At 39.5% G+C, this 21,991-nt stretch overlaps 1 protein-coding gene across 3 annotated transcripts in view; it reads left to right on the top strand.

The window, feature by feature from the left end:
* ARHGAP28 (Rho GTPase activating protein 28) overlaps nt 1–21,991 on the top strand; it is a 76,090-nt gene that overhangs the window by 24,173 nt on the left and 29,926 nt on the right. For 2 of the 3 annotated variants that reach the window (XM_065831189.2, XM_071804238.1), the window contains one exon: nt 17,836–18,038. In XM_065831189.2, the coding sequence (XP_065687261.1) occupies nt 17,836–18,038 (203 nt within the window). Of the gene's footprint in view, nt 1–2,485; nt 2,660–17,835; nt 18,039–21,991 lie in introns of those variants that run through there. The other variant, XM_065831190.2, reaches the window with a different exon arrangement.

Below are 21,991 nucleotides of genomic sequence, written 5' to 3' on the forward strand. Positions count from 1 at the left end.
CCCTTTGTAGGTGACTTTCCACTGGCTGTAATCAGGAGCCCATGTCAAGGAGGGTCCTAACTCACACATCCTGGGTCAACATTGAATGTTAGACAAGAGAATCTGACACTTACCAAAACAGCGGGTGTGTTTTAATTGCCGAGAGCAGCCAGAGTGAAGACGTGTTCACTGGGAACTGCTGTGAGGGACATGATCTCTTTTTCCTCCCCTCCCTCGCCAACCCCATTTTTCTGTCCTGCACAGGCAGCAAGCTGCAAGAGACTTGGGTTGCAAATGGAAACCCACCTTCATATTTACCAAATGCAAACAAATCTCACTCTAATTCCTGGGAAAATCTAAGTCACTGTTACTGAGGCTTGTTTAAATTCCAGCAGAGAAACTTTGGGAAAAGGCAATCCTAAAACTACATTTACCTGACTGTTCAAAGCCTAGAATTAGGTATAAAACAACTTTAATTTATTCATAGAGCAACAGCTTGAAGAAAGTGATAGTGGCAGCAATATATCTTTTAACTAGAAAGACAGAGAAGACATCCTTGAGGGAAGTGGAGAGGGCAGGCTGGTAACTCTTTGGCCTGGAGATGGCCTCTGAATGCCTGCAGATGGTAACACTATAGAGGTATTTAGTCAGGATGATTTGGACTAGCATCACCGGGCTACAAAGTTGGTGAAAGGTTTGGAGAGGAAATCATATGAGAAGTGGCTAAAGTCACTTGGTTTATTCAGCTTGGAGAAGAAGAAACTAAGGGGAGACCTCATGGGAGTCTACAGCTTTCTCACAAAGGGAGGAAGAAGGGCAGGCACTGGTCTTCAGTGATCAATGACAGAGCCCAAGAGAATGGCAGGAAAATGTGCCAGGGAAGGTTTAGGTTGGACATTAGGAAAAGGTTCTTCACCCAGAGGGTTGTGAAGCACTGGAACAGGCTCCCCAGGGAGTTGTCACAGTCCCAAGCCTGACAGTGTTCAAGAAGAGACTGGACAATGCCCTCAGACACATGGTGTGAACTGTGGGGTTGTCATATGCAGGGACAGGAGTTGGACTTGATGATCCATGTGAGTCCATTCCAACTCAGGATATTCTATGATCCCATGATTCTATGATCACCGTATCATTTCATGCAAAGCAACAGTAGCTGCCAAGCAGTTTCTGGTGACCACCAACACCAGCTGGATTTGTAACATGAATAGCCCCACAGTCCACTATCAAATTCTTGAGTCACCCTCTCTCTTCTCTGCACTTTATCCTTTTAAGCATGACCTACCAGTCCCTAAACAGACCTACAGTAAATCACCAGAAGTTTCCAAAATTTTCTAGGATTTATGTAATCCTAAAAGTTCACCAGAAAAAATAGAAAGGCGACATGAAGTCCTGTTTAAAACACAAAGCAAGTTTAACTTCAAGATGAACTGTAAAACCAAACCACTTCTGGTTTTGCTCTTTTCTGTCCCCTTAGGAAATGTGTGACTGATTCAGGAAGTCCTTTCCTTTCCCTTCTCCTTTCTTTTTTTTTTTTTTCCAGCCTTTTTTTTTTTCTTTCTCTGCTTGTTCTGATTAAATAATGGGCTTTCTTTTTCCTTTATGCTGCCGAAGGGCTTCAGCCATGTCTTGGGAGGAAGTGAAAGATATCAAAAAGCTTAAAATCAGAAAGTCAGCTTTTCCTCCTGTATTTCAGGCTGGAGGAATGACGACAGGAATGCTGTAAATTTGATAGACCAGTTTAAGTTAGTCTGAAAGATACACAAAGGTTCAGTGGAGGAAGAAAAATTTTACCACCTCATATGTTTTCCATGTTTAAGAGTATTTTCTTACGGTTCCTTGGACTGCATTAACAGACTCTGGTAGGGAACTTTTTGCAGAGTTTATTTCCTCATCCCACAGCTGCAGCTCAAATCATCCCTGAATTTCAAGATTTTATCTATCTTGGGGCCAAAGCCCAATTCCGGGCCACTGTTCCAGCAAAACCCGGTGTATGCTTTTCTCGGCATTCATCTGGGCCTCCCACTGATCATCCCACTGTAGGAAAAGCAAGAAAGGCTTCCCCATAAATATTTGATTTCTTAACAGCTGTACTCTGGCTCGCTTCCTCGCTGGCATTGTGCACTATGCTTCTGCTTGGGGTGGAGCAACCATCTCTGTGCAGAGAGGGCTCCTCATTAATTTGCGTCTGGTCATTTATGATTTTTCTGCATTATGCTAATGGTAGTATCTCATATCGCTTTAGCAGAAAATACATAAATTGGCTCTGCATTTTTCTGGGCCACCCCACAGGCACTCTCCTGAGTAACAGCGCAACTCAGTGCTGATTACTTTTTTATTTCTCCTCTTCGGAAATGGATAAAAGGTTTAAGTTTGACACAAACAGGAAAACACACTAAGAGGATTTATCCTGAAGGCATTTACTCTTTAAATAGTGATGGAGCAGTGTCAGTCCATTTCCCATAAGGGCCAGAAGCTCCACCGCTCTTTGTTCCCGCAGCCCTTGTATGACTAGAGGCAGAATACCCTATCACAGGCTGTCAGATAACTCCCAGAATATGCAACTTGGTGATCATAGGCTGAGGAGGGACTCACTGCCACGAGGAGCATGAAGAAATTAGGTTTCAGAAGGACTCTGCTCTGCTGCTTTAAAGATAACACCAAGGCTTTATTCTGCTCCAAGGTAAGACTTGCAGAATTTACTAAATCAGTAACTTTTCAGCCTTCCAAGCCCTGTTCCCTCCCTCTTGTTTTCTTAAATGAAGAGCGGCAGGAGGGAGAGCAAGCTGTCAGAGTTATCACTAGTGGAATTTTCCAGCTTTACCGGGCAGGAAAGGGGGGGGACAAAAAAAATGATCCACTGTAGAAAAACAACTGGACACAGTGCAAGAAAAAGCAACTGCAGAATAGGTATATGCATGCTTTGCATTGACTCAAGTTGTATGAAAATACACAACAAGAATCCATTAACATGAACCTGTTTAAGGTTTTGTTAACAAGGTGTTCTTCTGGAAAATTGTACTCTGTTATAATACAACTTTTTCCTCTCCGTTTATTCTGTTTAAAAATGCATGCCATTGGAATAATGATACAGAGGGCCCAAAATCTTTATTTCAGATTGAACTAATCAGAGTTTTTCCCATTTTTGCTTTCATTTGATTCAAGGTCAGAAATTTGCCTTTTGCAAGTTTTGTTGTCTGATGTCACGTAGATGTTTATGATATTGATGTGTACTTCAGCTCAGTGTCATGACCAGAATTTAACTTGCATGATGAGAGTTTTTTACAAACCTAGCTGTAAGGAAAGAAAAAACTTATGACTTTTTCAACAAGAGGAAATCCAGGTCTGATAATTGTGATGCGTTCACAATAAAGTGATGCATTCATACAGATTACATAGCTAAATGAACGGAAGTGCTTCTACATTCACAAATACATTATCCAAATCCACATTTTCAAATTGTGCTCAAATCTAGCTCGGTTCTGTACATTTGGCAGGCAGGGATTTGCAGGTGGCGCCAGCTCTTTGTCATTGCTACTTTCAATGTGAAGTTGCTTATGTCTGGAACTCAGATAAAAATCCAGGGCAGCAGGGGACTGGTGGTGAAAGCAGGTAAAACTCTTTACCTAGTAATCAGAAGTGGAAAAAATGAAGGAAGCTGGAAACAAGGACTTGTCCAACATTGTTTCGAGGCAACTGGAAGCTTGTTTATACAGTCTAAATAAATGAAAATGCAAACAATAGACCATCAATCCAGGTCTCACAGACAGGATCTCTCATCCTTCACAAAAGGATTCCAGGGGATTTCTCTCCCACTGTCTGTCTGGCGTGACGCTCACATCTCTGCACCTCCAAAGCAAACATCAGGAGTGTCTGAGGAGTTTCTTTTAGCAGCTCTTGCTTCATGGCAGTTTGCACACGCTGAAATGGCCAGCACAACCTTTCCAGTTCCAAAGTCTCCCTGCAGCAAAATATCATGAGCTGGGGTCATGACCATCAGCAGAAATAGTACTCCTTGCCTTGGGGAAATCTTTTAAAGGATTTCTTCCCCTGTTATTCCCTCTGTTGGGGCAGCATGAGGCTGGGGATCAAAGAGGAGTCTAAAATGGCATCAGGTTCTGCAGAGCAGCATGATATGATGATCGTAGTCCAATATGATGAGTACTTAACAGGTTTTACTTGACTTTGAGCAGGATGAAAGAGCAAGTACTTTATTTTTCCCTTGTCAAACATGAAGGCTCACTGAAAGGAAATTCAGGAAGCTAATGTTATTGGAGATTTGATTTTTGCTACCTAAATTCTTGATTGATTTATTTAGAAAAGAGAATCAGATCTGCAGAATTACTATGAAATTTCTACGGGACAGTTATACTCCTAACACTAACAGAGTTTCTTCAGCAAAACAGTGTAATTACAAGTCGCAGTAGTGTTCTGTGAGGATGGGAGATAGGGTTTATTGGCATAAATGATTGTCCAAGCTGCTTTTTGCAGTTTTGTGACTCCTTTTTCATATGAATGGAAGAATTTTGAGGATCTTGCATCACCGTTTTTGCTCCTGTTTGTTCTCAGTGAAGGTGATCCTGTCCATCCGAGGAAAAGACAACTCACTCTTGGGTACTAGGGCTTTTTCAGGCAGGGCTTTGCAGGGTGATTGTGAAGTGATTCCTAATTCAGAAAGTCTCTATGAGAAACAGAAATGTAGGTGTTTCTAGACAGCTGTTGATGCTGTTTTAAGATAATGAACAAATTCCGATTAAAATTAACCTAGCTACTCTAAGCAACATTGTATTTTCTTCAACTCTCTTAATTGCTATTTATTAGAAAGTCTTTTCAAATACATAATTTTGGAAAACCTTAGGTGGTAAGCTGTGCGTAAGTGATCATGATGATATAACAGCCCCTTAATTTGACAGATATTTCTCACAAACAAATTATTCCAACTATTTTGAATAAAGTCTGTTCCATTTTTATCTTGAATTGTACTTCCATTAAGAAAACAATTAATGTTGATTCCCTGGTTCATGCCATACGAAACATTCCATTTTATGTGCTATCTAGACTTTTTCACAAAGACTTTTAGGAGATTACTATTCCCTGCCTTTGTTCCTATCCACCGTGTTCATACACATATTTATATGCGAGTATGAATCCATATATATGTATAGTTATCTTCCCCTTAGGATATTCTCTACATATGTCATAAAGGAAAAGGAGATTAACAGTATAATACAATACAAACAGGCTGACTTTATGGTGGTCTTGCAGAAAATTCTGCCAAGCAAAAGAATAAATAACAGCTGTGTTAATCAAAGCCAAATTTAAAAGATAAAGCTTGAATTTAGGTGGTCAAAATCCCAGAAAACTGGGCAAGATTAATTCTCACAGAAACAAAAAACAAACAAACAAACAAAACAAGACAAAACAAAAACCACACACAAATAAACAAACCCTTCAAGGACAAAGAGTGTAATTGTATATGAGTAAATTGAGGGCAAATTTTAAAAAGTGCTTTTGTGACTTGAAAAGCTAAGTACCACCTTTAAACTGACTTTGTGTGTGGAGGTATTTACTCTCCCTGTATGTCCATAGGGCTTATGATTCTGAATCCTTCAGTCTTTTCTGAAAACGAGAGTTAGGTGACTGCCCTCCTAAGTCCCTTTTGTAAATATAATCTGTAGTCACCAGAAAAGATACTGGTCCAAGTAGCGGCTGAATACCAACCAGGTATACCAACTTGAACCAAAGAACTAGAGGTACAAGCATGATTATTCCCATTTTACTGGAAAGCCATCATCTCTGCTTTGAATTAAACTCATGAAGATGTGTTAGCCTGTTCAAGATCCCGTGGAAGCATTTTGAACCAAGTGTAACTGATGTAAATATAGCCCTTGACTGGCACTCTTCCAGAGTGAGAGAGCTGCAACAGTTCAGCCAAGATGCATTATATCAAAAGCATGGATAAGTAATTCGATGTCCTCGTGGGAAGGATAGCATTACAGCTTCACAACATTCATAAAGTGCCTGCACAGTGAAAGATCTAACACGATCACTAAAAGATGGATGAATGCCCTGTGAATCCTCACCTCCTATTATGGATCGTAGCTCTTATCTAGGCAGGAGTGGGAAGAGGAGCATGTATTCATGATGACAGAGGGCACAATAACAGCTTAGTCGTACCCATTTGACATGAGCATGTGAGCATTCAAACATGATTTACTATGTTTGTACAGAAATATTAATTACTTTTTTAGAGACTATCCAGCCAAGAATATGTACAGGGCTGACAAAGCTCAGTGAGAAACTTCAGCCAAGCTCTGCAGGACTTACAGAAGATTAGAAGTTCTATTACTCATGGTGTACCATAGCTTTAAGTCACGAACTAGCTTTTGTATTTTTAACTCTCTTCTGTGGCAAAATATTCGTGTGATTGTAGAGATGTCACTTTACCCCCCTCTGTAATTCTTATTTGACATCACCTCTGTACTCCTGTTATGATGAATTAGCTCTTGCCCTTACAGTTAATTAAACGCTACAGGGAGTGGCTGGGTGTTTTAGTAGTGACCAAATTCTTGGTTCTGCTGTTACTATCCACTGCATGATGGTTTGGTGTCTGCGTTTAGATTCCCAGCTGTGACTGAAGAGAACTCAACACAGCTTAAGGAGGCAATTCTCCAAAGTCCTCTTTCCATTCTCCCAACACAACCTGGTGCAAACCGAGAACAGCTTGGAACAAACCAGAACAAATCAGTAACTGTCAAAATATCCAAGAGTAATCCCTTCCTGTTATACATGATGTGTATAAAAGGCGCTGTAGGACTTTCTAGCATGGTTCTGGGACATCTAGGGTTTCTGCTTCCCAGATGAACATGAATGTGTATTTTGTACCTATGTTAAGATACTTGAAGCTGATTGCTCCTCTATGTCTTCTAAGCCTTGAAGACGTCCCTCAAATCTGAGCCCATTTTTCTCATAGATTTCCAAGAGCTACCTCTTACTCCCTCAGCATCAATATTAAGACATTTAAACTTCCAAACCCTATGCACAAGAGTCATTTGGCTGGCTTCAGCAGGGCTGCATGTAGGATTCAGAATTATTCATATCGCTGAAGAACTACAGACCAAGGCACCATGTTTTGTAAACATTAGTGGTCTCTGTAGCTCCAAAATCTTCAGGAGCTGCAGTATATTTGAAAAGCTAGCCTTGAAATATCTGGCATGCTTGCAGCTTCCCTCAGAGTGCTCATGGATTAAATATTTGAGATAAACCTCTAAAATTAAATAAGCAGGAGGAAGAAAAGGTAGTTGTGGAAACTGGAAAACTGCTGTGCATCACATACTAGCATTCCCATTGAAGAGTTGGTTTTTCTTTTTCTATTATTTGCCTTTTTTGTGGGTATTGCAAAAAAGTGTAATGTAGTCAAACATTTCCAGATTTCACTGGAGTGCAAATGGTTTGTCAACATCACTGATTCATTTGACTCCTTACATCGAAAGGTCATGTTTTTCACAGACATGTTGTACAAACATTTGAACACAAATTAGAAAAATACCACTTGAAATGTAGGGTGTTGCCTTTAGAATCCTTGTGAAGATGTTTCCTCCGACACTTTGGCAGAAGACTCAAAATCACTTTAAGACCACAGAAAACCTTTTATACCCCATTGTTTGGAATTATACAGCCAAAGTATAAGAAAAGGCATTGGTTTTTTCCTTTTCCTCTTCACTCCTCTGATGAAGACCTGAGAATATAATAAACTATATTTGGTATTGTGGTCCATTGTTTTCTCTGAAAATGGGAATGTTTGCTCTTTGGAGACCTGTGATATTCTACTTGGTCTTCCCTGTTTGTTGTGTTTGTCTCTATCAAATTTAAGTTTAGGCTCTTCATCTCCAGCTCTTCTATGCCCTTTTTATGGTTACATCTCCATCATCTCACCATGACCTTCATAGTATTTGTAATGCCACTAGACTCATCTGTCAACTGAAGAGGTTCTTGCCAACACATTTCTGTATCTCTACATTATAAATTAAAATTCTCTAGATCAGTCTTCAATAGGAGTCTTCTATCAGCTTTTGCTTTAAATTCAGCTTTATACCTATGTGGTTATGCTTGTAGAGTTACTGATGTCCTGAATGGGAAAGGTTACTAAATAATATACCACTATTTAATTTCCAAGTCAGTGAATTGCCCTAAAATTTTGACCAAAAATAAAATAAATGAATTAGCAAAAATTAATTGTTCATTGTTTCACTCAAAAAATGTAGCTGTTCCAATACAGCTTGCCTTTTAAAGCTTGAAGGTGAAACGTGCACTGCATTAGCAAAACTTCCATTTGTTCAGCAGAGCCAAGAGGATTTACTTCTGTTAATATTGACTAGTTGTTTGAGCTTTTTTAGTTTTGTTTTGGTTTGGTTTGGTTTTGGTTTGGTTTTTGTTTTTTTATAATATAAAGTGGCCTGGTTGTTTTGACTCTGAGCTTTTCATAAATATTTAGAACTGGATGGAGAGAGATGCTGGTGTGTGACTTCTGATAAGGATATACAGCAGTCAAATGATGTTGGAGAAACATGTGGGAGCACACCCATCAGCTGCAATCCCCATCCCTTGCCCTGCATGGACTGGTATCACCTTCTCTCTGCTCAGAGCCTTTATCAGCTTCCCTGCTTGCTCCACCTCTACACAAGGTTCCCATCCAGCCCAGCAGCACTTGCTTTCTGGAAAGTGGGAAAGGAAGGGAAAGAAGCAGGATCTGGGGATTCCTGCAGATGAAAGGATGGAAAGGGAGATATAGGTAGAGACGAGGCCCCGTGTTGCCTTCAGTCATTCAGAATAAAGTCACAGACTCTTCTGAACATTGACAAAAGTAATCAACAATGTGCTAAAAATCAGTTTTTCTGTAGTTTACATGTTGATGTAATTTCCACCAGTTTCCAGTTAATGCATAACCATTTTTCTTCAGGTAAAAATAGAAACATCGTGCTTTGAGATATTCTCCAAGATTCATTGCTCTATTCAGTGTACATTCTTTATCTGCACTGCTTTATTAAGCAGTCTCATTAACAAAAAAAGAGTCTTTTCAGCAAATTTGGGAGGCTTTCCAAAGTAACTCATACAATCTTTACCAATGTGTTCGAGTGGTAAAAAAAAGAATTATGTGCACATCTTGATTTGTATTTGGCTACGGCATTTTCCAGTGAATTTTTCATTCCTTCTGACTGATTCAGCATACCACAAAGTACAATACACCATGGAAAATACAAGTTGAGGGTTCAGAATTGCCTGACAGCCAATCCAGAGCTGCCAAGAAAAATCTAAATGGTGAGAAGTACATTTGCTCATGAAATTTTTGTGATTTTAGTAACTTCAACATTAGCAGTACCACAAAGAAGGATGTTCTGAATTTGAACATAAGGGATAAATTAAACCAATGGGCTTGTAACAGTTTATAACTGTATGAGAATCAGATACAGTACTTTTACAGTGACAAAGTTCCTCCTCACTCTGTCAAACATTATCTTCACCGCATAAGTATTTTTTTCAATCAAAAAAATAATTAGAAGTTGTGTGTTCTTTAGCTTTAAAAGTTCAATGTGTGGCTCTACATTATTTCAGTCCAGTCCTGTCAATACTATTAAGCACAATGTTCAGAACATTTTCTCATTAATCGCAGGGTAACTGATACCATTCAGGACTAAAATGATAATGGATACATTAGAGGGTTTATGTGTTCATATTTTGTAGCTCAACCATTGCCTCCTACATACATTAAAACATATTTAAAGGAAAACCTAATTTCTCATGAAAATAGGTACTACATGTTTGCTTAGGCCCTGAAGGTTTTGAAAAAAAATGTAACGGGTGGAGTGATGACATTTATTTAAAAGGGTGCATTAATTATAGAAGGGAGAAAGTAACAGCTGGAGTTCACTTAAAACTAAGCAAAAACAAAGCTTCAAAGGCATGTTGCATGACTCAGAACTCCTGTTTGGTTTATTTGTTCACTCTCTAGAAGTATCTTCTTCCCTTCATTGATTATGTCAGGAGCTTAAAGAGCTTACACTTGCAAGGTATGTAGTTGCATTAGGTGCCTTCCAGGATATAGTATTATCCAGTTCCTTATGTTGTTGCCTTAATTCAACCAAAATGGCTGAATTTGTCTTTTGAAGTTTTTCAGAGAGAGAAAGTCCTATAAATACTGTGAGTTCCCTAATGACAATCATGCTGGTTGAAAAGATAGCTTCTTTAGAATGATCTAAAATAAAAACAAGTACATACTCTTCCACAATTGTCACATGGATTCAGGCAACATTAGAAGTTGCACTGAAAGCTATAGAATAAAGTTTGGCCCCTTACGTTTCAGCATTTTGGTCTTGCGTGTTGAATATTTACTAGTGCTTTTTCTTTAGAAAATCTGATTTGTGCTTCTGGAGCCACAAATCTTTTAACACTCTCCAGTTTACATCCCCTGTGGGTTTTACTTGGTTTGCTTCTTTGCTTGTTGAATGATTTAAGCCTCACCAGAGCTCTCGAACCTGTGCATTTCCTGCAGCTTTAACTGGATCCTGTGGTGTTATAGTGCGAGTTGCTGGCAAAGCCTCGTCAGTTTTACTGTGAGAGAAGATTCTGGATTAGTCTGCACATTATCTTCCTCCTCCCAGCCTTCTTGGCATTTCCAGTTGTACACACATACGTGCATCGTGGCCTGACATATTCCAGTTGGCTTGAGATGATGCCATCCCCAGGGAGAGCTTATAAGTCCTTTGTTTACCTTAGAAGTGACACTGCCAGCGCAGTAGGAATCGAGAGTAAAATACAGCTTTTCCACCGCCTTTTGTGAGACCTTCCTCACTATTGCAGATAGCTCTCTGAGGAGGGACCCAGTGATTGCACTGAACAGCACTAAACTTCATGAAATACTAGAGTTTAGACAGGGTCTGGTGCATTTGTCTTCGCCTCTTTTTATTCACATCACTTTGTTTCATGTCTGCTTACTACCTGGGGTAAGACACTGGGTAGCTGCTTGCTCCAAACTGCAGAACAAAATGTGTCTGCCTTGCATTCACTGAGTGGTTTAACCAGGTTATTAATCCCAAGGACTAGTAATTTTATAGTAGTATATCCAGGGCTGTCATACATCTTGATTTCAAATTCAATCCAGGTGGCATTTCAAGAGTTTGCCTCAGATTTCAGGGTGCTTATCTACCTAGAGATCTCTCTGGGTAAGTTCCAGACAGCTGGAATTTTTGGAGACATCTACTCAACCTGAGTGAATAAATTGTATGATACATGCACAGTGAGCCCAGCGCTCCTGGAGGCCTTCATCAGTGCTGAGGTATATGTACAGTGAACGCTCCAACGCTCAGACACAAATTATTTGTACTGTACATGGACAATAGATCAAACATTTCCTGGAAGCATGGGATTTACTAAGCAAGCACCATCTCAGCAGAAGAATTTCTCACTTCTGACAATAAAAATATGCTGGAAATGTTTAAGGTGTTCAAACTGGCTGCTCACAACCAGCTTTTGCCTGCTGTGGGCCATGTCCAGATGCTTCTTTTCTTGCACATAGCCATTGAAAATTACATCTAACACACTCTGTCATGACCTGCTCATGTCCTTAAGTCTTCAGCATTCAAAGCTAGCTTATTATACTTCCTCTTAATGTATATGAAAAGAATTCTTTTCCAATTCATTTGAAAAAAAATGGTTGATAGAACGTACTCTTGTTAGTGTTAATAATTTGGGAATCCCTGCTGCCCTTCAGGAACAGCTTTGTCAGGAGAATGAAGACAAAATAGAGACCCTTTCAGATTTTGACAGGCACATTGAAGCCACATAGTGCACTGTCTCTGTCATATCGGGCCGGTGCTGAAGTGATGTGATTGCCAGTGTGGAAGAGAGGTCTGGGTTGTGTCCCCAAAGGTCATTGTTGCCAGCAGGCAATACCTAGAGAACATATTCCTTGCACTCCCCTAGCTCAAAGGGTCTGATTGTGAGAGCCTTCACACTGAAACCCACAAACAGAGAGAGATTATTCTGCAATCTCCACGCTCAGCCATAAAGTGGTCACAATGTGGCCCTTGTTACAGACTGGGGACTTCCACACCACACATGAAAACGTTACATAAGAGAGAGCTGAAGAACCCAAGGTGAAATGCATTTTTAAATAATGGCAGGTAACATTGGCATGCAAACCCTACAGCTGAATCTCCTTACTCCTGTTAGTACCTTGATGAATTGCAGATGAGTTATAAATAAATAAATGAAACTCTTTTAATTCCTTTAAAACCTTTTCTCTTTAAAGTCTCTAAATCTTAAGACTCATTGAACAAATCCTTCTGGTCCAAAAATATTTGTGGAGGCAGAAAACCATCTTTAGAAGTAAAATTAGTAGTCAATGGAATCATATTTTGTAGAATACAAAAACATGCAAAGTACTGAATTCCTGTGTTTTCAAGTGTGGCCAATCTAGTAATGTGATAACTTAGCTCATTTTCAAACCCAGCTTTGTAACAAAAAACAATGAGATTCATATAATTTGGGCACTCTGCTTGGCAACAGGATTAGAAAATTATAAAGAAAATAAAAACCTTTTCTGCTTCTCACTCAAATACTCTGTTACAAGGGAGGCCAGATGACAACTCCATGGAATCAATCAGCATGATAGGTGAAATATTTGCTATGCTAGATGTTAGAGAAAGAAAAGTGAAACTTCAGGATCCACTGCCTACAACTTACCTGACATCTGCAAGATGATCAGAAACAGAAGTGTACAGAGTTGGGAGGATATTGTTTGAGATATATCCCTCTGTAGCAGAAGCCACCAAGCATGGAGAGAAGGAGTTATGCAAACAGTGCTGGAACAGGGTCACCAGGAAGGAACCAGAAGATGAGGGTATTCAGGCAAGAGTGAACGATGTCATGAACTGTGCACGAATACATTATTTCAAATTGCTGGGCTCTTCCTCTGCATGGAATTTGTACACATTTTAATTAAAAAAAAAAAAAAAAGATAAATATTGGTACATGACTGACTCCTAACAACTCAGACCAGAGAAAAATAAAGTTCTTAATAAAGAGGAATGAATTTTGTCTCCCTGTCAATGCAAGCAGCCATCCTGTTTATTATATTTGGGAAGAGATGAGCAGGAAGAGAGTAATTATTTTTTACCAGAAGTTGGTGAATTGTGATGACAAACTAAAGAACAGAAAGATCTGGAAACAGTAAACAACACTGTACATTGCCACTGTTGTGGTATTTGGGCACTACTGACTTCATTGGATTGAGTGGCTATACTGATAGAATTATTGCAAGATGAAAAGGTGGATCTTAGGGCTAAAATGACCAGCAGAATTTGCTTCCTTCATCTTCCCCATTCCTATAAATGTGACTAATTGTAGTAAAGCAGGTTCAGGACCCATGGATTGAAATGAAGCATAATGGCCCACAAGAGGAAGATGTCCTGTCTCTCCGTATAAACAAGGATTAAATGCTGGTTTTAACTACAACATGGCTTTATTGCAACAATTTGTTTTATTGATTCTTTACCACCCATTACTCAATTAAACTGAAAACACAAGCCTGGCTTTTTTATTACTCAGCCTGTGAGCAATCATTAGGTGTCACTGAATCAGTTCTTTGTGTGGTTTGACAAATCTTCACTTTGGGGATTAGAAAAAAAATGCTTTCTGGATTTGGCTTGGCTATACTGAAATTGATGTGTGCTGTCAGATCCTGCACAGCACACTTGTGCATGATATATGCAACATGAAATATAGGTTCAGTAGGCCTCCTTTGCTATTGCATTTCATAAGTGTTATCAACACACACCAGGGCAAAACCAGTCACACACTGTTGAATCAGCCTCCTTGTGCCCATGGAAATACCCTGCTCCTTTGCAAAAATCTTTCCACAGAAAGCTTTCTACATGATATCATCATATTTCTCACTGGTACTCTTTAACCCTTTCTCCTGTGACCAATATCCAGTAATAGAAGAATAGAGGAATCCTTTGATAACAATAGCATTGGCCCTTATAGTATACTTTTCCCTTCTTTCTTTTTCTTTCAATTTTCAAGGTTTCTGTCTGAGTGGCTTTTTTTTTTTTTTTTTTATTTCATCCTAAAATAATTTCAGCTCATTCAGTACAGTCACCATAATTTTCGCTTAGTACTTTAAGATTCATTCTCCTCTCCCAGCATTTTTCACTTAGGAAGCCAGGATCTGAGATTCCTCCTGTGTTTAATTTAGTCAGCATTTCAGATTAGCTCACCACTGCCTTTGTGCGTGAGGGGGGAAAATGAAACTGAGCATGAACTTCATGATTATTATTTACTTAACAAGATGGGTTTTCAACTTCTCTGTAAGAACAACAGATTCCGCTTAGTGAAAACATTTTATTCTTATAAACTTCTCTACAGACACTGAGAATAAGAGCAAACAAGCCAGAAAGCCTTGTGGGTGAAAAAGGTATCAGGAACATAGGTTTTCTGCTATAAGTGTTCCCAGGTGACCGGCAACCTGGGCTTGCTGAGCTATTTCTGAGACAGGCAGGCAGCTTGTTGAGTCAGTGCTCATTCAGTGTCCTTCAAGAATGAATTAAAAGCAGTGAAGAATATGCTTTGCTTCCTCAGTAGGATTTTTTTTCCTGAAACTGTTTTGAGCAGCTTTGGCTGGAGGAAACAGGGACAACTTCCATTATCACATAAAAGCAAGACCACTTCCTCCAAGACAAAAGCCACAGGTATATGGGTCGAAACAGAGGTCTTTTCAAACACATCAGCTTTTAATAGGCAGATTTGAAATAATTGCAGAACGTTTATACCAGACCACCAGGAAACAAGCTTCAGCTATTTATCAATAAGGATAAAGCACCTCCGCCTAACCTTTCTTGTTACAGGAATTTTACACAGCTTGATTTAATCCAGGTTGAGATAACAAACCTCAGATATGAGGTTCTCAGGAGACTTTGTCCAGCTGATTTTCCAAATAAGCTCTGTACTTTTAATATTTTTGTAAATGCACATTAATTACCCGGGAACCTTATATGTATTTGGTAAAGCTTGTTGTCACAGCAGTTGTTGCCATGCTACGTAGTCTGTTTTGCATTTAGCTTTTTAGTACGGTAATATTACAAAATAACATACTGTGAGGAGAAAAGAAACAACCCATCAAGCCTCTTTCTTCCTAATATGGTGAAATAAAAAGCCTTGGTTTGAGCTAGCTGAAGTGCTGATGGAGTCAAAGCCCAAAGATCAGTCTGGTGTGTGTGAAGAGCACAAGGGTCATGGTCAAGATTCACACTGGGAGGGCAGGAAATATTTAAATTCCCTGACCATGACTAAATGATGGGAGCCAGTGATGCTATCGGGGAAAAAGCCCTCTTTTCATCCTGGCACGTGTTTGATCCCAGACCGGCAAGAACATTCCTTCCTAGGATTGCTGGTGCGGGAGCTCTGGGCTGTGCTGTACAACCGATGCAGGGAATTATTTTCCACAAAGTTTCATACTAAGCAGGGATATGAATTGCAGAGTAGGCAGCGCTGTGTGGGGCTCAAACAGAGCTGAAGGGCCAGGAAGGGACAGGCTGTGGAGGGAGGATGGGCACCCGCTGCACGCCTGACACTGGGCCTTGGCCTCGCTCGCTGCTTGTACAGCGCCTGGTGAATAGGGGCCCCAAATACCGTCAGAGTGCCAGGAAGTTTTGCCTTTTTCCTTATTTGTGTTCACTATCACCTTTTAAACAAAAGAGCACAGCTTTTCACAGCAGTAAGCACTTGGCTGTTGGGAGCTGTTTCCCCCATCCCCATCAGCTCCCAGCTGAAGAGACCGGGGTTTCTGGCTGCTGCTCAGGGGTTCTGCTGGTTAAAAACTCTCCTTGGGGACACTTGGTTCAGTATAAACTCATGATATTTAATTCCTGTGAGACTTTTTTTTCCTTGCTGATGCAGGGAAGAGGGATAGGTGAATCCATAAAAAACACAGAGGTCACATCTTGTAGATTTGTAATTACAGTAATTATGATTTATCATGTACCCCAGTCATCGGAGGCTTTTCAAACAAAAGCTGACTGAATAGCTCGCATCTCCCCAGAGGCAGAGCTACGTAGAAAGCACACAAATAGCTTTAACCGTACGTATGTCATAAATTCTTCTCAGATTTGATGACTGTGGCTTGTTCTAATTAAAATATAATAAGTTTCAGTGCTATGTTTAAAAGCAAACAATCATTTACTGTTTAGGAGGGGGGAAAAGGACTGGAACACTGAAGATAGCACTTCTTTTCCTGGATAACATTGTCTCCACAGCACCGTAGTACATTTTCTTCTGCTGAAATATTGTCACCCTCCTGAAAACTTTGCTCCCCAGCAGCTGACCAAGAACACATGGGCAGTTTTGGCAGCTGAATCCACCGTATTATACCTCCCTGTGCTCGGAAAGGGGCAAAGGCCTGAGCTTTGCCTTTTTTTAAAGCGTCGATAATGTCTGCAGCTGGATTTGTTGTGCTCCATTGTTTCCAGCACAGTTCCCCAACCTGGGGCACAGACGTAACCCAGCAGGGGTTGCCTGGGACCACCCAGACGGAGTGAGGAGGCTCCAGGAGCCTTCAGGAAGCAGCCAGCCCTTTGCTGATGAAGGGGGATGCAGCAAGGGCAAGTGCAAAGGAGGAAAAACATGTCCAGTCGGCTTTATTAAATAATATATTGTTTATGCATCCATCATGAAAACTTTGACAAGGAGGGAAAGACTGAAAAGGAAGTATCTTTTTTTCAGTGGAGTAAAAGTGATGCCTGTCGTTTTAAAACAAAGGCCTGTTGGCAGAATGATTCCATAAAGAAAAGGAAGAGAAAGGGAAACTGCATTTGAATTAAGATAAGTGAGGGCCAGAAAACTTTCTGATAGAATTTTCCATTAAGTCCTGTAGTCTAGCTCTCTTCCATAATTGTCTTACCTCATGATTGCTTTGTACAAATATTGTTGTGGATATTATTACCACTTACTGTAACTACTGTAATTAGACTTACAAAAGCTGCCTAGAGTATTGCAGCCATAACGATGCAAAAAAGCAAAGTCAGACAGGACTTTTGCAGTGGGTATTTTATAAGATTTTGAATGAACTTGCATAACGGTCTTCAGCTGCAAGAACTTACAGTAGGGAATGACAAGAACAAAGGAGTAAGGAACAAACTTTGTTTTGATTCCATCACTGTATTGAATCACAACTTTATTTTTTGTTAGTGAATCATAATTTTTTTGAACTTGTGATCAAAACCTTCTGTTTGGCCTAAAACATACCATTTCATTTCAAAGACAAATTTTGTTAAGATTTCACTTACTTTAATTTCATTGAAGAAAACAAATGGATTGTTTTTAAAAGGATTTTCAAATAAAAGCCAATTGTTCTTCTGAATTAAAATATTTCAAGATTTTAATTCTCTTCTGGAGCTAAGATGAATTTGTAAAATATTTCAGGGTTCCTAAGTCTGATTATTTTTCTCCAAAGTAGTTTTAATGGAAATATGTCAACCATTAAGCAAAACAGGAAGAGACAGAAAGAGAAATTGTGGCACAAATAAGTTAAAATACTTTTCTATTGTCTAAATAGATGTGTATCAATGTTAGAATAGAAGTTGCACCTCCGGAGCCCTACTCTAGGTTGTAAAACACTGAGGGGCATTGAAGAGATAAATTATTAGCTGCAAAATGAATTTCCATCCATAACTGTTACAAGCAACAGAGATCATAAAGACCACCAGAACTATGTACTTTGCCCTAGTTGCATGCCTTGTCTGCATGGTAAAAGTTTAAATGATAGAAAGAGAGAGTATTTTTATTTTCATCTCTGTCTTTTTTCAGAAAGTCTCTCCCTCGTTGTCGAAGAATTAACAGAATGCTTTCCAATGAGTCAACACCTCCTCCTGCATTTAGTCGCTCCAACTCACAGGCATCCATGGACAGTACCTCCATGGAGGACTTCTGGTGCGAAGTGGAGAGCATCAAGGAGAGCAGGGAAGATGGATCTGAAGAAGCAACACTCTTGGAGTTCAAACCTGCTGATGGTGAGCACACAAACACCACTTCTTCACACCTTGACTTTGCCTTGTCTCTTTAGTGATGCCCTGATCTCCCTCCTCGTGTCATCCAGTATGAACAAAAGTGCTAGGCAGGGTCTATGATCACTGTAGCTACACTTCTGAACATCACAGTCAATAAATGAGACGTCACTGGGAAGAAATAATAATTCAGTCTGGTGTACGCACTAGGACTGGTAATTGACTTCTGAAGTAAGGTTTTTTGCATTGATTTTATTTGCGCTTCAGGAGCACAGATGTGGTATAATAAAGAAAAGAGAGTCTATAAATGAAAACTTCATCTCCAGCATGAAATAAACTAAATTAAAATATACAAAAGGACCGAGAAGTTAATTTAGTATACTGGCATTTTCAATTTCCTGGCTTTTGGTAGGATATAATGCAGAAGTTATGAAAGTCTTGAAGCAGTTTTTAGTTAGATATCATTTGACACTGTCAGAAATTTAGTAACTGCCTGTTTCTCTGAGATTGACCCATTTAGATATAATTCAAGGACAGATTACAGATAAGTTTGAATACATAGATGTCTACATCATTCAGATGTCTACATCATTATGCTGAACGTGTCACTACCTCCTTCTGTTACCTTAATGTTTTCTCCTCTCCTTTTTTGTAATGTATTTGGAAAAGCACGGCATAGTCTGCACCAGCTTGTTGCAATGCAGCTTTGTGTTAGGTGGTTTGATAACATCTAGAACAGCAGTTCTCATTTTTCTTTTCCACTTATGACCCCATTTACAAACGCATTATATTGTGAAACACAAAATACCAGGTGTTACTATAGGATGAAACCAAATTTATTTTGAAGTCATGAATCACTGGTAACTGCTACAACCCTTTTGTGGATCATGGCCACTCGTTTGGTAACTACTGATCTAGAGGTAGAATTTGAAACACTGCTGTGTTCTTTCCATACAATGATTAACATGACTGATGATGTATTTTTCTTACCCTGACGTGCAACGGGATGTCATTAATTCTGCTACCAGGAAAAAGGGTGAAAAGGGGGAAAGGGTGCTACTTTATTAAGCAACCCAATATGTAACCAGTCATGATAAGTATCTCACACAGCGGTATCTAGCTCTGACCGTGTACCATTTCCACGGGAATACTTCCCTCTCACTGGTTCCAGATAGGGCTTTCCTGGAAGCAAAAGGAGAAGACCTCCATTCACCAGAAGTCTCAGTCTGCTATGATAGTTATGATCTGGCAGCTTAAATCCAGATTGTACTTCTTTGTCCTGGCTTGTGGTCTCGTATATAAATAGATGAAGGTTTAGCATTGGAACTTTACAGTTGTCCTTATGGGAAGGCAGAAAATATATCTACCTCAATCATTTTAACCCTATTGGGAAAATTCCTGTCTGATCATGCTCTCTAGTTTGGAGAGCCCAGAAAGAGACTGTGAACCTCTCAGTGTCTCCTTCATGCAGTTATCAGCATGAACTAGGTGTTCCTGACTTGTCTGCACAGTCAAGAGAACGTCATAAATCTATGAGTTCCTAAGTCAGGTAAGTTAGTAGGACAAGGTAATATAGGAGTCAATTTGCCATGTTCTCAGAAATTTTTCCATCAGGTTCATCACTTCTGAGCTAAATCTTCAGAACTGTGCAAACTCTGCTGCATTCCCATGTTACTCTTTGTCTAATTACACCTCATTACATTGCATTGATTTTTTTCTCCCCTGTCCTGAATTAAAAATGAGACTGCAAGGTAAAATGTAATACATCTCTACACTTCATTTACCTTCACACTGTTGTTTTAAACACATATATATTGCATACACTCACACACAACTAGGCAGTGCTTGTCCTAGTTATTAACTTCAGGAATATATCTAGCCTGGGATTATGAATCTTGGAAATAACAGTGTGTTCTATTAAACACCTAATTGGATTATATTCTTTGCCAAGAATCAAAACACTTAAAATTAATGTGGAAGTCCTCAAGGCAAAATAAAAACAAATATTCATCACAGTTTTGAGATGTCTGAGAGGAAGAGATGCAGAATCCTTAAGAAGGAAGCCAAAGCCAAGCACCAGTGACATTGTTGAAACCACAATGCTGGTATTTGCCAAACCACGTGTACAAGGGGAAGACATCAGCACACTTATTCTGTTGATGTTAGAAACTATGGTCAAGAAACGCCAGAAGATCATAACGAGTGATACAATGCACAAAAATGTAGAGGAAGAAGTAGTCATGGGGTATTTATTAATAAGATGGCAGTGATATACAGAATTGCTTTAACACTTCGGGTTACAAGACTGGGGGGCTGTGAGTTATTTGAGGTTATATCTGAAATTCGAAGAAAGGCACACCTTTTTCCTAGCAATTTCTATGAGAAAAAAAGAGAATTATCAACCAGAGGGAACCCTCTCGATTATCTGTTTTTCTTTTGGTGGAGCAGAATCAGATACTGTATCAAGACTTTGCCATAGAAGTAGCTACCACTATAAAAATAGTGTTTTGTAAAATGAAATGTTTTTCTTTTAACCCTTATTTAAACCTACATATCATAAATTTTTGAGGGTTTTTTTAATGCAGAATTTCCTTCTCGTTGATAGTTTTACTCCTCTGCTTGTTGTCATTATTTCTGAGTCTATTGTTTGTGAGTGGTTGGAACAGGAAACGAGCAAAAGCCAGAGAAAACAAGTCACAGGGGTGGTTGGTAAGGAGGCACAATTTCATGTCTGCTTTACTATTTTTCACAGCATCATGAAAGCCAAATTTGATTAAAAACTAAATTATTGGAAGTCATACATCAGCACAAAAACCAAAATGAATGTAATTAAGAAACTGGAACATGAATGGATGTGGCTAGACCAGTGGCACAAGGAAATGACAAGAGACCTTGTTAGAAAGAAGAGTGAGGATGACAAAAGAACCATCAGTTCCAGGAGGTAAAGGAACAGCCTGACATCCTATCTGTCAATACAGAAAGGATCAGAGGGGCGACAAGTTGTTTCCCAGGATACATGTCTGGTCACATTACATCTAACACAGAGCAATGGTTTTAGAAGCAGGTATTTTTTGTAGAGCTTTGTAAAGAGATCAGGCAGTTAACAACAAAGTCAGTGAAGGCACATATGTAAGATACTTTCACTTTTCCCTATGGTCCAGCCCTGTAATTTTCTCTTTTTGTGTCTCTAACTGCCAAAGTGCAGCAAACTGGTATCTATCAATCTGCCTGCATTCTGGTGTCAAAAAGAGGCAATAAAGGGAGAGTGGAAATACCAGCTCATGATTAAGGCCAGTGCTGGGACAAGAACAATCGGTGTATTGACTAGCTGTCTTACAGAACACACTACAAATTATTCTATTTCCTGTTTGACATATTTATTTGTAATACCTTTTCTTCAGTCAAAGCTGGAATGCAATTATTGTCATGTCTCAAGAACTAGGATTGTTCGCAGAACTAAAATGAAGGCCCTCGAAACCTCCTATGTTAAGAGAGATTTTAGCAGACTGTGACTGTCCATTTCAAAAAGCAGACAAATGTAAAGGCAATGACAGCAAAATTCAAAATTACTAAATGGTTTAGGGAGGGTAGATTGGGAGTTTTTGCCTGTCCTACAGTGACAGGGAATATTCATTCAATGTAACAGGTAACAAGCTGAAACCCTGTATTGGCTTTGCGTGGCAACGTTTTTGTAGGGGGAGGTTGTAGGGCTGTGAGAAGATGCCAGGTGCTTTCCCCATGTCGATAGTGAGAGGAAAGAAAATACTTTTTCACACAATGCATAATCTCATTATGGAACCAGCTGGGGTGTTGAACCAGTTGAGAAGCAGGTGTTGAACAGGGTTCAAGAAGATATCAGTCACTAAACAAGGTATCAAGAAATGCTGAGGTCTAGAGTGCCAGCTAGTCTTCAATTATTAGAAATCAGGACGATAGCTAGCATGCAAGGAGCTATTTCT

Source organism: Patagioenas fasciata, chromosome 2 (assembly GCF_037038585.1).
Source record: "Patagioenas fasciata isolate bPatFas1 chromosome 2, bPatFas1.hap1, whole genome shotgun sequence".
Classification (NCBI taxonomy): Eukaryota; Metazoa; Chordata; class Aves; order Columbiformes; family Columbidae; genus Patagioenas; species Patagioenas fasciata.